General features: G+C 40.8%; 1 protein-coding gene across 3 annotated transcripts in view; it reads left to right on the top strand.

Annotated features, from left to right (window-relative positions):
- Positions 1 to 12897, top strand: part of KCMF1 (potassium channel modulatory factor 1) — an 82037-nt gene that overhangs the window by 52761 nt on the left and 16379 nt on the right. For all 3 annotated transcript variants that reach the window (XM_032177311.2, XM_058428740.1, XM_058428741.1), the window contains exons 2-3: positions 2270 to 2437; positions 9433 to 9572. In XM_032177311.2, coding sequence (XP_032033202.1) covers positions 2270 to 2437; positions 9433 to 9572 — 308 coding nt within the window. The remainder of the gene's footprint in view (positions 1 to 2269; positions 2438 to 9432; positions 9573 to 12897) is intronic.

The following is a 12897-nucleotide window of genomic DNA, read 5'->3' on the forward strand; positions in this document are numbered from 1 at the left end:
CATAAATGACATTTTTTTGGTTTTTTGAGATGGGGTCCCGCTCTATCACCCAGGCTGGAGTGCAGTGGCGCAATCTCAGCTCACTGCAACCTCTGCCTCCTGGGTTCAAGTGATTGTCTTGCCTCAGCCACCCAAGTAGCTGAGATTACGGGCACACACCACCATGCCTGACTGATTTTTTTGTAATAAATGACATATTTTTAATAATATGTTTTTCTGTCTGTTTTGCAGTGAATAAATACAATCAGTACTTTATATAAGAGGTCTCTAACAGCTTTGCTTACTTCTTCTAATAACTTAGCTGTATTTGGGTTTTCAGCATAAACAAGCATATCACACGTGAATAAAACTATGAAACCCACCTACTGAATTTGAAATTTTAAGTTTTTTTTTTTGTTTTTTTTTTTTTTTAAGACAGAGTCTTGCTCTGTTGCCCAGGCTGGAGTGCAGTGGCACGATCTTGGCTCACTGCAACCTCCGACTCCCGAGTTCAAGCCATTCTTCTGCCTCAGCCTCCCAAGTAGCTGGGATTACAGGCTCCCACCACCACGCCCGGCTAATTTTTGTATTTTTAGTAGAGATGGGGTTTCACCGTGTTGGCCAGGGTGGTCTCGAACTCCTGACCTTAGGTGATCCGCCCACCTCAGTCTCCCAAAGTGCTGAGATTACAGGTGTGAGCCACTGCGCCTGGCATATTTTAAATTTTTTTTTTTTTTTTTTAAACAAATAGAGATGAGATGTCTCTGTGTTGCCTCGACTGGTCTTGAACTCCTGGCCTCAAGCAGCCCTCTTGTCTCAGCCTCCCAAAGTGTTGGGATTACAGATGTGAGCTATGGCACCCAGCCGTGTTCAAGCTTCTTTCTTTGCTTTATTTATTTATTTATTTATTTTTATTTTTTCCAGACAGGGTCTTGTTCTGTTCCCAAGCTGGAGTGCAGTAGTGTGATCATGGCTCACTGCAGCTTCGAGCTCCTGGGCTCAAGCATTCCTCCCGCCTCAACTTTCCAAGTAGCTAGGGCTACAGACACAGGCCACAATGCCCAGTTAATTTTTAAATTTTTTTGTAGACAGGATCTCTCTGTGTTGCCCAGGCTGGTCTTGAACTCCTGGTCTCAAGCCATCCCCCTGCCTCGCCTTGCCAAAGTGCTTGGGATTACAGGTGTTAGCCACCACATCCAGTTATTTCTTTTAACAAGTTAAGAATTATTTGATATCCAATTCTGATGTGAACTCATGACTGATTCTGCTGCTCCTGCTGGTTCTTTCTGATGGTGCTTTGTTTTTTTGTGTGTATTTTATGGTTTAAATTATGAACTTATTCCTTGGTTGTTTATATATGCCAGATGCTTGGTGTCAATTCTAATTTAAGACCACTTAAAATTCTTGACCCAAGGTCTTTGGAACCATTTGATAGAATTTGGGCTATAAACCCATGAGGACTGGTTTGTGGTTATGGCTTTTTGTTGTTATTTTGTGCCCCCAGGGCAGGGGGCTTTCAGTAGGGCAATTTTTGTAATCCCCTAGGGAGGATTTGTAGCCCACCCATGCATTGAGAGTATATTAGGGTCTTGGTTTTTTGAGGAATCTTCTGTTAATTATCCCACCTTCACTAGGTCTTTGTCCAGTAATGCTGTGGAACTTAAGCTTAGATTTTTACCTGCTTGGGCAAATACCTTCATGGTGAAAAACCTTTAGTGCTTCCAGTCACCAGTTCCTCTTCATCTTGGTTTTTACCTTCTTGCTGGCTTATCAAGGCTTTTTTTTTTTCTTCCCCAAGACAAAGCCTCATTCTGTTGCCCAGGCTGGAGTGCAGTGGCGCGATCTCAGCTCACTGCAACCCCACCTCCTGGGTTTAAGCAATTCTCATGCCTCAGCCTCCTAAGTAGTTGGGATTACAGGCGCCAGCCACCATGCCCAGCTAATTTTTGCATTTTTAGTAGAGACGGGGTTTCAACATGTTGACCAGGCTGGTCTTGGACTTCTGACCTCAAGTGATCCACCCGCCTCAGCATCCCCCAAAGTGCTCAGATTACAGGCGTGAGCCACCGCGCCTGGCCTGTATCAGTCATTTTAAATTATTTTCATCTAGAGTATAAATCAGAGTAATGAATCCAGCACATTGCTAAAAATTCCCATATCATTTTACTGAGTCATTTCTAGTCATTTTGGAAAGGATATACGGGGTTAAATGAGCACCTGAAACATTCATAAAAATGAAATCAAGAGTGGCAACTAAACTGGTAACTAAAGATATTTCTTTTTTTTATAGGTGTCAGCTGTGATGCATGTTTAAAAGGAAATTTTCGAGGTCGCAGATATAAGTGTTTAATTTGCTACGATTACGATCTTTGTGCATCTTGTTATGAAAGTGGTGCAACAACAACAAGGCATACAACTGACCACCCAATGCAGTGCATATTAACAAGGGTAGATTTTGGTAAGTAATTAAAAATGTAATGAATTACGTCATTTAGAATTTTATGTACGTTGTAGATTTTGGTAAGTAATTAAAAATTTAATGAATTATGTCATTTAGAATTTTATGTACGTTGAAGAAGTAAAGGCAAAATGTTCTGAAACTCCCCAGCAGCATACCATGAGGCCCCAAATTCATTAAACATGAAATAAATCTTACTTTTTTTTTTTTTTTTTTTTTTTGAGAGATAGAGTCTCGCTCTGTCGCCCAGGCTGGAGTGCAATGGTGCGATCTTGGCTCACTGCAACCTCCACCTCCCTGGTTCAAGCAATTCCCCTGCCTCAGCCACCCGAGTAGCTGGGATTACAGGTGCACACCACCATGCCTGGCTAATTTTTTTGTATTTTTAGTAGAGACAGGGTTTCACCACATTGGCCAGACTGGTCTAGAACTCCTGACCTCAGGCAATCCGCCTGACTCAACCTCCCAAAGTGCTGGGATTACAGGCGTGAGCCACTGTGCCTGGCTTTTTTTTTTTTTTTTTGAGAAGGAGTCTTGCCCTGTCACCTAGGCTGGAGTGCAATGGTGCAGTCTCAGCTCACTGCACCTTCCACCCCCCAGGTTCAAGCGATTCTCCTGCCTCAGCCTCCTGAGGAGCTGGGATTACAGGCGTGCACCACCATGCCCGGCTGATTGTTTGTATCTTTAGTAGAGATAGGGTTTCACCATGTTAGCCAGGCTGGTCTCGAACTCCAAACCGAATGATCCACCTGCCTCGGTCTCCAAAGTGCTGGGATTACAGGCGTAAGCCACCGCACTCAGCCTTCCTTTTACATACTAAGTACTTGTGTCTGTTCATCTTAATCATAGTTTACTTGTTTAAAAAAGCCATTCAGAAATATACACAACTGACAAGGTAGGAAATAGAAGAGTGCTTCAGTAAAGAAGAAATACACTCTGTCTTTTGTTCTTGCTATTAACACACAAATAATAGCTTTTTTAAAATTTTTTTTAATTTATTTTTTAAAGACAGAGTGTCACTCTGTCGCCCACGCTGGAATGCAGTGGCCATCTCTCAGCTCACTGCAACATCTGTCTCCTGGATTCAAGCAATTCTCGTGCCTCAGCCTCTTGAGTACCTGAGACCACAAGTGTGTGCCACCGTGCCCAGCTAATTGTTTTGTGTTTTTAGTAGAGATGAAGTTTCACCATGTTGGCCAGGCTGGTCTTGAACTCCTGACCTCAAGTTATCCACCTGCCTTGGCCTCCCAAAGTGCTGGGATTACAGACGTGAGCCACCATGCCCAGCAGTAATAGCTTTTGTAGTGACCAGAAAACAGATTGTTGGCTGGGTGTGGTGGCTCACGCCTGTAATCCCAGCACTTTGGGAGGCTTAGATGGTCAGATCACTTGAGCCCAGGAGTTTGAGACAAGCCTGGGCAACATGGCAAAAACCTCGTCTCTGCATCCACCCCCAAAAAATACAATAAATTAGCTGGATGTGGTGGTGCATGTACGTCTGTAGTCCTAGCTACTTGGGAGGCTGAGATGGGAGGATCACTTGAGCCCAGGAGGTCGAGGCTGCAGTGAACCCTGATTGTGCCACTACATTACAGCCTGGGCAACAAAGCAAGACGCTATCTCAGAAAAAAAAAAAAAAAAAAAAAGATTGTTTCTACAGTTGATTAGAAGACATTGTAAGAAAATATATAAATGTTTCATGCTATAATTTTTTTTTTTTTTTTTTTTTTGAGACAGAGTTTCACTCTTGTCGCCTAGGCTGGAGTGCAGTGGCGCCATCTCAGCTCACTGCAACCTCCACCTCCTGGGTTCAAGCTATTCTCCTGCCTCAGCCTCCTGAATAGCTGGGATTACGGGTGCCCGCCACCATGCCCAGAAAATTTTTGTATTTTTAGTAGAGACAAGGTTTTACCGTGTTGGCCAGGCCGGTCCTGAACTCCTAATCTCAGGTGATCCACTTGTGGGCCTCCCAGAGTGCTGAGATTACAGACATGAGCCACCGCGCCTGGCTTCGCGCTATAATTTCTTACCTAGCCCACACTTTTTGTCCTTTTTATTTCAGCCAACCTAGTAGGTGTAAAGTAGTATCTCAGGTGGTTTTGATTTATAATTCTCTGAAATATAAATTATGTTGAGCATCTTTTCTTGTGCTTATGGGCCATTTGTATATCTACTTTGAAGAAATACCTAGATCCCATTTTTTAATTGGATAATATGTCTTTGTTATTGAATTGTAACAGTTTTTTATTCCGTATATAAGTTTTTTTATCTGATAGATGATTTGTAAAAATTTTCTCCCGTTCTGTGGGTTGTGTTTTCACTTTCTTGGTGGTGTGCTTTGAAGCACAAAAGTTCTAATTCTGATAATGTCCCGTTTATGTATTTTTTCATTTGTTGTGCATTTGGTGCTGTATCTAGAAAATCACTGCCTAATTCAAAGTCACAAAGATTTAAACCTGTGTTCTTCTAAGAGGTTTATAGTTTTAGCTCTTACATTTAGATATTTGACCCACTTAGAATTAATTTTTATATATGGAATGAGGTAAAGGGCCAACTTCATTCTTTTGCAGGTAAATATTCAGTTGTCCCAATATCTTTTGTTGGAAAGACTATTCTTTACCCAATGCATTGTCTTGGCACTCTTGTTAGAAGTAGGTTGACTATAAACGAGGGTTTATTTCTAGACTATCAATCTATTCCATTGATCTATATGCCTGGTGTTTTTGTTTGTTTTTTGACACAGAGTCTCACTCTGTCATCCAGGCTGGAGTGCAGTGGTGTGATCTTGGCTCACTGCAGCCTCCGCTTCCCAGGCTCAAGCAATCCTCCACCCTCAGCCTTCCAAGTAATTGGGATCACAGGTGGAAGCCACCTTGCCTAGCTGATTTTTGAATTTTTTGTGGAGATGGGGTTTTGCCACGTTGCCCAGGCTGGTATCAAACTCCTGAGCTCAAAGTGATCTGCCTGCCTCCGCCTCCCAAAGTGCTGGGATTGCAGGCATGAGCCACCATGCCAAGCCTACATGTCTGTCTTTATGCCAGTACTACACTGTCTTGATTTCTCTAGCTTCATAGTAAGCTTTGAAATCAAGAAGAGTGAGTCTTCCAACTTTGTTCTTTTTCAAGATTATTTTGGGTATTCTGTGTCCCTTTCATTTCTGTATTTTAGTTTCAGCTTGTCAGTTTCTGCAACGAAGCCAACTAGGATTTTGAATGGAATTATGTCGAATCTGTAGATTAGTTTGGAGAATATTGTCATCTTAATAATATTAAATCTGTTGATCCATGAACATGGGATATGTTTCCATTTATGTAGGTCTTTAATTTCTTTTGACAAAGTTTTGTAGTTATCACAGTATAAGTTTTGCACTTCCATTGAATTTATTCCTAAGAATAGATGGTCCCCAGTTTATGATGGTTCAGCTTATGATTTTTTTATCTTATAGTGGTGCAAAAGCAATATATATTGAGTAGAAACAGAACTTTTAAGTACATACAACCATGCTGTTTTTCATTTTCAGTGCGGTCTTCAATAAATTACATAAAATAGGCTTTGTTTTAGGTGATTTTGCCCAACTGTAGGCTTACATAAGTGTTCTGAGCACATTTAATGTAGACTAGGCTAAGCTATGATGTCTGGTAGGTTAGGTGTATTAAATGCATTTTCAACTTAAAATAAGTTTATCAAGTTTATTAGGATATAACCCCATTGTAAGTCAAGGAGCATCTGTATTCTTTTTACTGTCTTAAATGGAATTTTTATCTTATTTATTTATCTATTTATTTTGAAATGGGTTCTCACTGTGTCGCCTAGGCTGGAGTGCAGTCGTGCCATCATGGCTCATTGCAGCCTCAATCTCAGGCTCAAGTGATCTTCCCATCTCAGCCTTCCGAGTAGCTGGGACCACATGCACATGCCACCACAGCTGACTGAATTTTTAATTTTTTGTAGAGGTGAAGTCTTGTTACGTTGTAAAGGCTTGTCTCAAACTCGTGGGCTCAAGTGGTCCTCGCCTCCACCTCCAAAAGCATTGGGATTATAGGCATGAGCCACCATGCTTGGCTGTTTTTTAAATTTTATTTTTGAATTGTTCATTGCAACCATATAGACAAACAATTGATTTTTTTCATATAGATCTCGTATCCTACAGTGTTACTGAACTTGTTTATTCGTTCCAAGAGGGTTTTGTTTGTTTGTTTGTTTTCTTTGAGACGGAGTCTCCCTCTGTTGCCCAGGCTGGAGTGCAGTGGTGCAATCTCGGCTCACTGCAACTTCCGCCTCCTGGGTTCAAGCGATTCTCCTGCCTCAGCCTCCCAAGTAGCTGAGATCACAGGCATGCACCACGATGCCTGGCTAATTTTTGTATTTTTATTTTTATTTTATTTTGAGACAGAGTTTCGCTCTTGTCACCCAGGCTGGAGTACAATGGCGCGATCTCGGCTCACTGCAACATCTGCCTCTAGGTTCAAGTGATTCTCCTGCCTCAGCCTCCTGAGTAGCTGAGACTACAGGCCCAGCAAATTTTTGTATTTTTAGTAGAGATGGGGTTTCACCATGTTGGCCAGGCTGGTCTCGAGCTCCTGACCTCAGATGATCCGCCCGCCTTGGTCTCCCAAAGTGCTGGGATTACAGATGTGAGCCACCACACCCAGCCTAATTTTTGTATTTTTAGTAGAGATGGGGTTTTCCTAGTTGGCCAGGCTGGTCTCGAACTCCTGACCTCAAATGATTCACCCGCTTCGCCCTCCCAAAGTGCTAGGATTATAGGCATGGGCCACCGCTCCCAGCGCCAAGGGTTTTTTAGTGGATTCCTTAAGACTTTCTGTACACAATGTCATGTCATCTGCAAATAAAAATCATTTTACTTCTTCCTTTCTGTCTGGATGCCTTTCATTTACTCTGGATAGATCTTCCAGTAAAATACTAAATATAAGTGGCAAGAGTACACACACTTTTCTTGTTCTGATCTTAGGGGAAAGCATCCAGTCTTTCACCAGTAAATGATGTTTGCTGAGTTTTTGGTAGATGCCCTTTATCAGATGAGGAATTTCTATTCTTTTTAATATATTTATCCCCAGCTACTCCTGACAAGTCTTGTGCACCTAATAAATGGTCAATATATACATAATATGTAAAACTTTTATGATCATTTAAATCTCCCTAAAAATGAATATGAACAAATCTATCATGTAATGAACACTTTATTCCATTTTCTTTTCTCACAAAAGCTCTCTTAAATTTGGTGTTTGTTTTATGCTAAATAATTAAATAATTCTTTGTAGTGGCATAACATACTGAATATACTTTCATTTTATTTTATGTTTCTGTCTCTCTGTTTTCTCTTAGTATAAGAAAATCCCTGAAATTAGATAATTTCTAAGGGAAAGGGGTCTATTTAGCTCACAATTCTGGAGGCTAAAGGGGCCAAGATTGTTCAGCTGCATCTGGTCGACTTCGGGTGAGGGCCTCAGCTGTGTCATACATGGCAGAGAAGCAGATGGGGAAGTGGGCATGCATAAAGAGACCAAACAGTTGTACTTACAACATACTTACAGACAGCCTCACTTTAAAACAACTTACTCTCAAGGGAACTAATTCAGTCCTGTGAGAGCGAGAATTCACTCCTGAGAAAGGCATTAATACCTCTTAACAACCCTATCACCTCTTAAAGACACCACCTTCCAACACCACCACATTGGAGATGAAGCCACAGCATGAGCTTTGGTGGAGATAAACCATATTCAAACCATAGCAATTACCTAATGGAACAAAAAGACTTACTCCTTCAGATATACTTATGAGGTAAACAAATTATTCCCACAGACTCTAACTGGTTAGTTTTCCAGTAACCCAGTTGGGCAAAATATTTTGTGACAGGCCAGGCATAGTGGCTTATGCCTGTAGTCCCAGCACTTTGGGAGGCCGAGGTGGGAGGATCACTTGAGCCTAGGAGTTCAAAACCAGCCTAGGCAACATGGTGGGACCCCATCTCTGCCAAAAAAAAATTTTTTTTTAATTAGCCAGACGTGATGGCCAGACGTAGTTCAGTCATGTTGGAGGCTGAGGCAGGAGGATCATTTGAGCCCAGATACTGAGTCTGCAGTGAGCTGTGATCATGCCACTGTGCTACAGCCTGGGTGACAGAGTAAGACCTTGTCTCAAAAAAATTTTTTTAATATTGTTGGTAGTATCTTAAGTTAGCATTTACAAAAAATGAATGTTCAGGGTCCTTCCTGCTCTAAGAGCGGCAGCATGTTCTATAAACAACTAGCTACATCTGGGAGTTCTCATATTGATCATGGTTGTCTGTTCTTTCCCTTTGAGCACATTTGTCCTTGTTACATGGTAGACCCTGCTGATTTTTTCTGTCGATATCAGTGTTGCCACAGTATATACAGATAAGGAAAAAATAGATTACAATAAAATTAGAGCCAGATGTGAAATGACCAATGTTTCAAATAAATGAAGGAGGATGGAGTTGTTTGCTTCATTCTCTCTTAAGGCTATATATATAGTAGCTATCTGGGGAAGGAATTTTGGAGGAATAACATGAAGTCCTCATGGGAATAAGGATATTACAAATGTAAACAGGTACCTAAGCACTCTTCACCACGTGAGGTTGTTGAATATTTTAGGCACATTTTCCTTTGAACTGCAGTGGCACGATCTCAGCTCACTGCAACCTCTGCCTTCCAAGTTCAAGCGATTCTCTTGGCTCACCCTCCGGAGCAGCTGAGATTACAGGCATCCGCCACCATGCCTGGCTACTTTTTGTATTTTTAGTAGACACGAGGTTTTACCATGTTGGCCAGGCTGGTCGCGAACTCCTGACCTCAAGTGATCCACCCGCCTTGTCCTCCCAACGTACTGGGATTACAGGCGTAAACCACTGCTCCTGGCCCACACTTTCTTTTTTACGTTATTGTATCATATGATTACATTTTTATATGTTTAAAAACTAATATTCCTCAATGCAATTCTACCTTATTTTTCAGATTTATACTATGGTGGGGAAGCTTTCTCTGTAGAGCAGCCACAGTCTTTTACTTGTCCCTATTGTGGAAAAATGGGCTATACGGAGACATCTCTTCAAGAACATGTTACTTCTGAACATGCAGAAACATCAACAGAAGTGGTAAGTGAAACAGCAGCCTTATGACTAAAATGATGTTGTAAAGTATATTATTTCTAACATTAATAAAGCTAGGTCACTGTCATCTGCTTCCTGCTCAGTGTAATGATACCATTTGCATAGTTATTAAAATCATCTTTTAACAGCAAATTTTGTACATCATGGGAGGCTGCATTTTTGCAAAATAATACCTCTTATTGTCCACACTGAGTTTCTTAACCTGTAGCTAAAACCACAGCATGGAGTCTTGACCAAATTCAGGAGCCCTTTATTCAATGCATTGTGAAAGGTTAAAAGGATGGCAACCTGCAGTGCATCTCTTGTTACAGTATCCTTGCTATCTGCTTAACTTTTCTTCCACAAGGAACTTCACAAGGAAATTTAAAAACCTTTGGTAGTATCATAATAATCCATTGTCACATCTCATTGTAGCATATCGCTGATCTTACCTGGTTTTCATCAGATCACATCTCTTGCTTCCTAGGTCAAGCTCTGGGGTCCCTAGAAGTTCTTCCTATCCTGATCTTTCCAGTGGCTAAAGGCCATGGACCCAGAATAATACACAAAGAAAGTCTTACCTTGAAAGCTTGTTGGATTTTTTACTTGACATCTGAGTCAGCATGCATCCACCTTCAAGAATGATAAAGTACACCTAAGAGTCTCTCCCCCACCTCTTTACCATTGATAATAATAGGTAAAGTGAAGGCTTTATGTGGAACTATAGATACTGAATTGGGAGAATTTTGGCACAGTAATTGCATATTGCACCAACTAATAAGCCCCTAAATGTACTCAAAACAAATTAATTGAACCCAGAGAAATAAAGTAGCATGCTCAAGGACATACAGCTTAGTAAGGGGCAGGGGTAGGGGCAGGTGTTTGGACTCAGCTAGAGTCCCTCTGGGTTCCAGAGTCTCTACTTAACTCTGCTACAGCTATGTATATAATATAGAGTTACTTTTATTCCCACTGACACTGCTAGTTTGATGCTTGAAGTTGTTATAACATGTATAGTTCAAACAGTAGGTAAATTTATTTTTTATAGACATCAAGCCAAATTTTACTGTCTTAACAGCTCAGAAATGCTCTGATCTTGCACCTAGGAGAGGCTCAGAGTACTGTTCTCACATTTTGTTACTATTCTTAGTTTGTTCTTTTTATTCTGTAAAGTGACTTTGCTTCCTTTTGGTACAGTCCCGCATACCAGTATGTAGAATCCTGACTCAGTTGCATCTCCATGCTGGTTGTGGAAAACTTGCAATCATTTTTCTTTGATTTAATTTCTGTTAAGTTTGGGTCCTTTACCTAAATACAGTAAGACAAACATGGAGTTCTTATTGTAAATTAGGCATCCTTAAAATCATTATCAGGCTGTGCACAGTGACTCATACCTGTAATCCCAACACTGGGAGGCTGAGGCGGGAGCATTGCTTGAGCCCAGAAGTTTGAGATTGGCCTGGGCAACAAAGTGGGGCCTTGTCTCCACAAAATTTAAAAATTAGCTGGATGTGGTGGCACATACCTGTGGTCCCAGCTACTTGGGAGGTTGAGGTGGGAGAATTGCTTGAGCTCAGGAGGTTGAGGCTGCAGTGAGCCATGATTGTGCCACTGCGTTGTACTGCAGCCTGGGTGACAGAACAAGACCCTGTCTCCAAAAAAAAAATATGTATTATTATATATAATATATAAATATCATTATATTATTGATAATAAATATATAATATATTAATAATGATATATAACAATAATATATATTATTATTATATGTTGTTGTTATTATCAGCCATTAGTCCCTAGTATAGTATTTTCATCACCCCTCAGGGGCAAGACAACTACCCAGTTTTCCGTAACCTTGCCTCTGGTTGGTTTGTGCCACGCCCGCTGCCCCCAAAAGTAAATACTCAAAATTTGTTGTTTACACTCTGGCATACCTGATACACAGTTTGAAAATTAAATACCCACCACCTACAAATGCTACCATGGTGTGTTTCTTGTGAGTTGTGTTTATGCCTTCATTAAGTTTCCAGGCTTTTGGTACATAGCCCAAGGCAGTTGTCACTCTATTTTCATATTGGTTTTTGTGGAATATTTTAAGGATTTATCTTTCCTCATTAGCCCTTAATCTTTGCATGAGTACTATATCTACATCTGTTCCCACCCATACACCCAGACGTTTCAAAGTGAAAAATGGCGAGCAGATAAGAATCTTTAATATAAAATACAGGATTTCTTCAGGTCACATGGGTCAAGTCCTAGAGGCAGGGCTGGCATTCAGCAGGTACAGCCAAGTGTAGCATGCTGACTAGTGTCCATTCTGAAGGATTGGTGCCTATGCCATACCAGTTGTTAAGTGTTTTGAATGCCTCTCTGTATATATGTGAAACATATTATCAGCTCCAGTATGCTACAGTTACATGTAAATGTCCAGGTGATATTACTGTGTGTCCCCTCTCACCCCTCAATGTTTTGCATTTTTGAATTAGGGAATTCAAGAGTGATTTACATCATTTTGGTTTGGGGGATTATATCTACACAACAGCTTGCTATATCTCCTTTTCTATTCTTCTTAACATGTTCCTTTCTAAATGCTCTGTTTGCTATCTTGCTTTGCCCCACGTTACCTGCATGTGTCCTCTAGACCTAGGTTCCCCAACCCCTGGGCCACGGACGGGACCAGACTAGTACCCGTCCATGACCTGTTTGGAACCGAGCCACAGAGCAGAAGGTGAGCAGTGGGCCAGCAGGCATTACCGCCTGAACTCCACTTCCTGTCAGATCAGCAACATCATCAGATTCTCACAGGAGCACAAGCCCTTTCGTGAACTGCTTTCTGATTTCTTTGGAATTATTTTTCAGTATAGCTAAATTATATTAATACTATTTCAAGTTCTGTGAATTCTCAAGATGTCATCATACATGTAAATTTTTGTACAAGAACCATGTTTAAAAGTAAAACATAATTGCTTTTTAGGACTTTCTAAATTACTTGTAAATGCTGCTCTTTAGAAGCCAGTGACAAATCTAACTTCAGCATTATGATGGGAGAATGGAATCGAGAGGGAAAATAATTTAATATGAAGTAATTCACAATTATAAGTTAATTTCACTTATAATTGAACACTTACTATAACTGTTCACTGCAGCAACAGAAAATTAGACTGTAATCTAGTTGAACAGTGTGCTCACTCAACTCTTGAAAGGACCTTTATTTATATTGGCAAAATGGATGGCCAAGGTGCAGGTAGCTACAAGCTAGACGGTTCTACAAGGCCCAAAAGGAGTTTCTTGACCATGTAGCATAGATCATCCACTAGTCCTTTATGTGTAT

The sequence above is a fragment of the Hylobates moloch genome, unplaced genomic scaffold (genome assembly GCF_009828535.3).
Source record: "Hylobates moloch isolate HMO894 unplaced genomic scaffold, HMol_V3 SCAFFOLD_15, whole genome shotgun sequence".
In the NCBI taxonomy this organism is placed as follows: Eukaryota; Metazoa; Chordata; class Mammalia; order Primates; family Hylobatidae; genus Hylobates; species Hylobates moloch.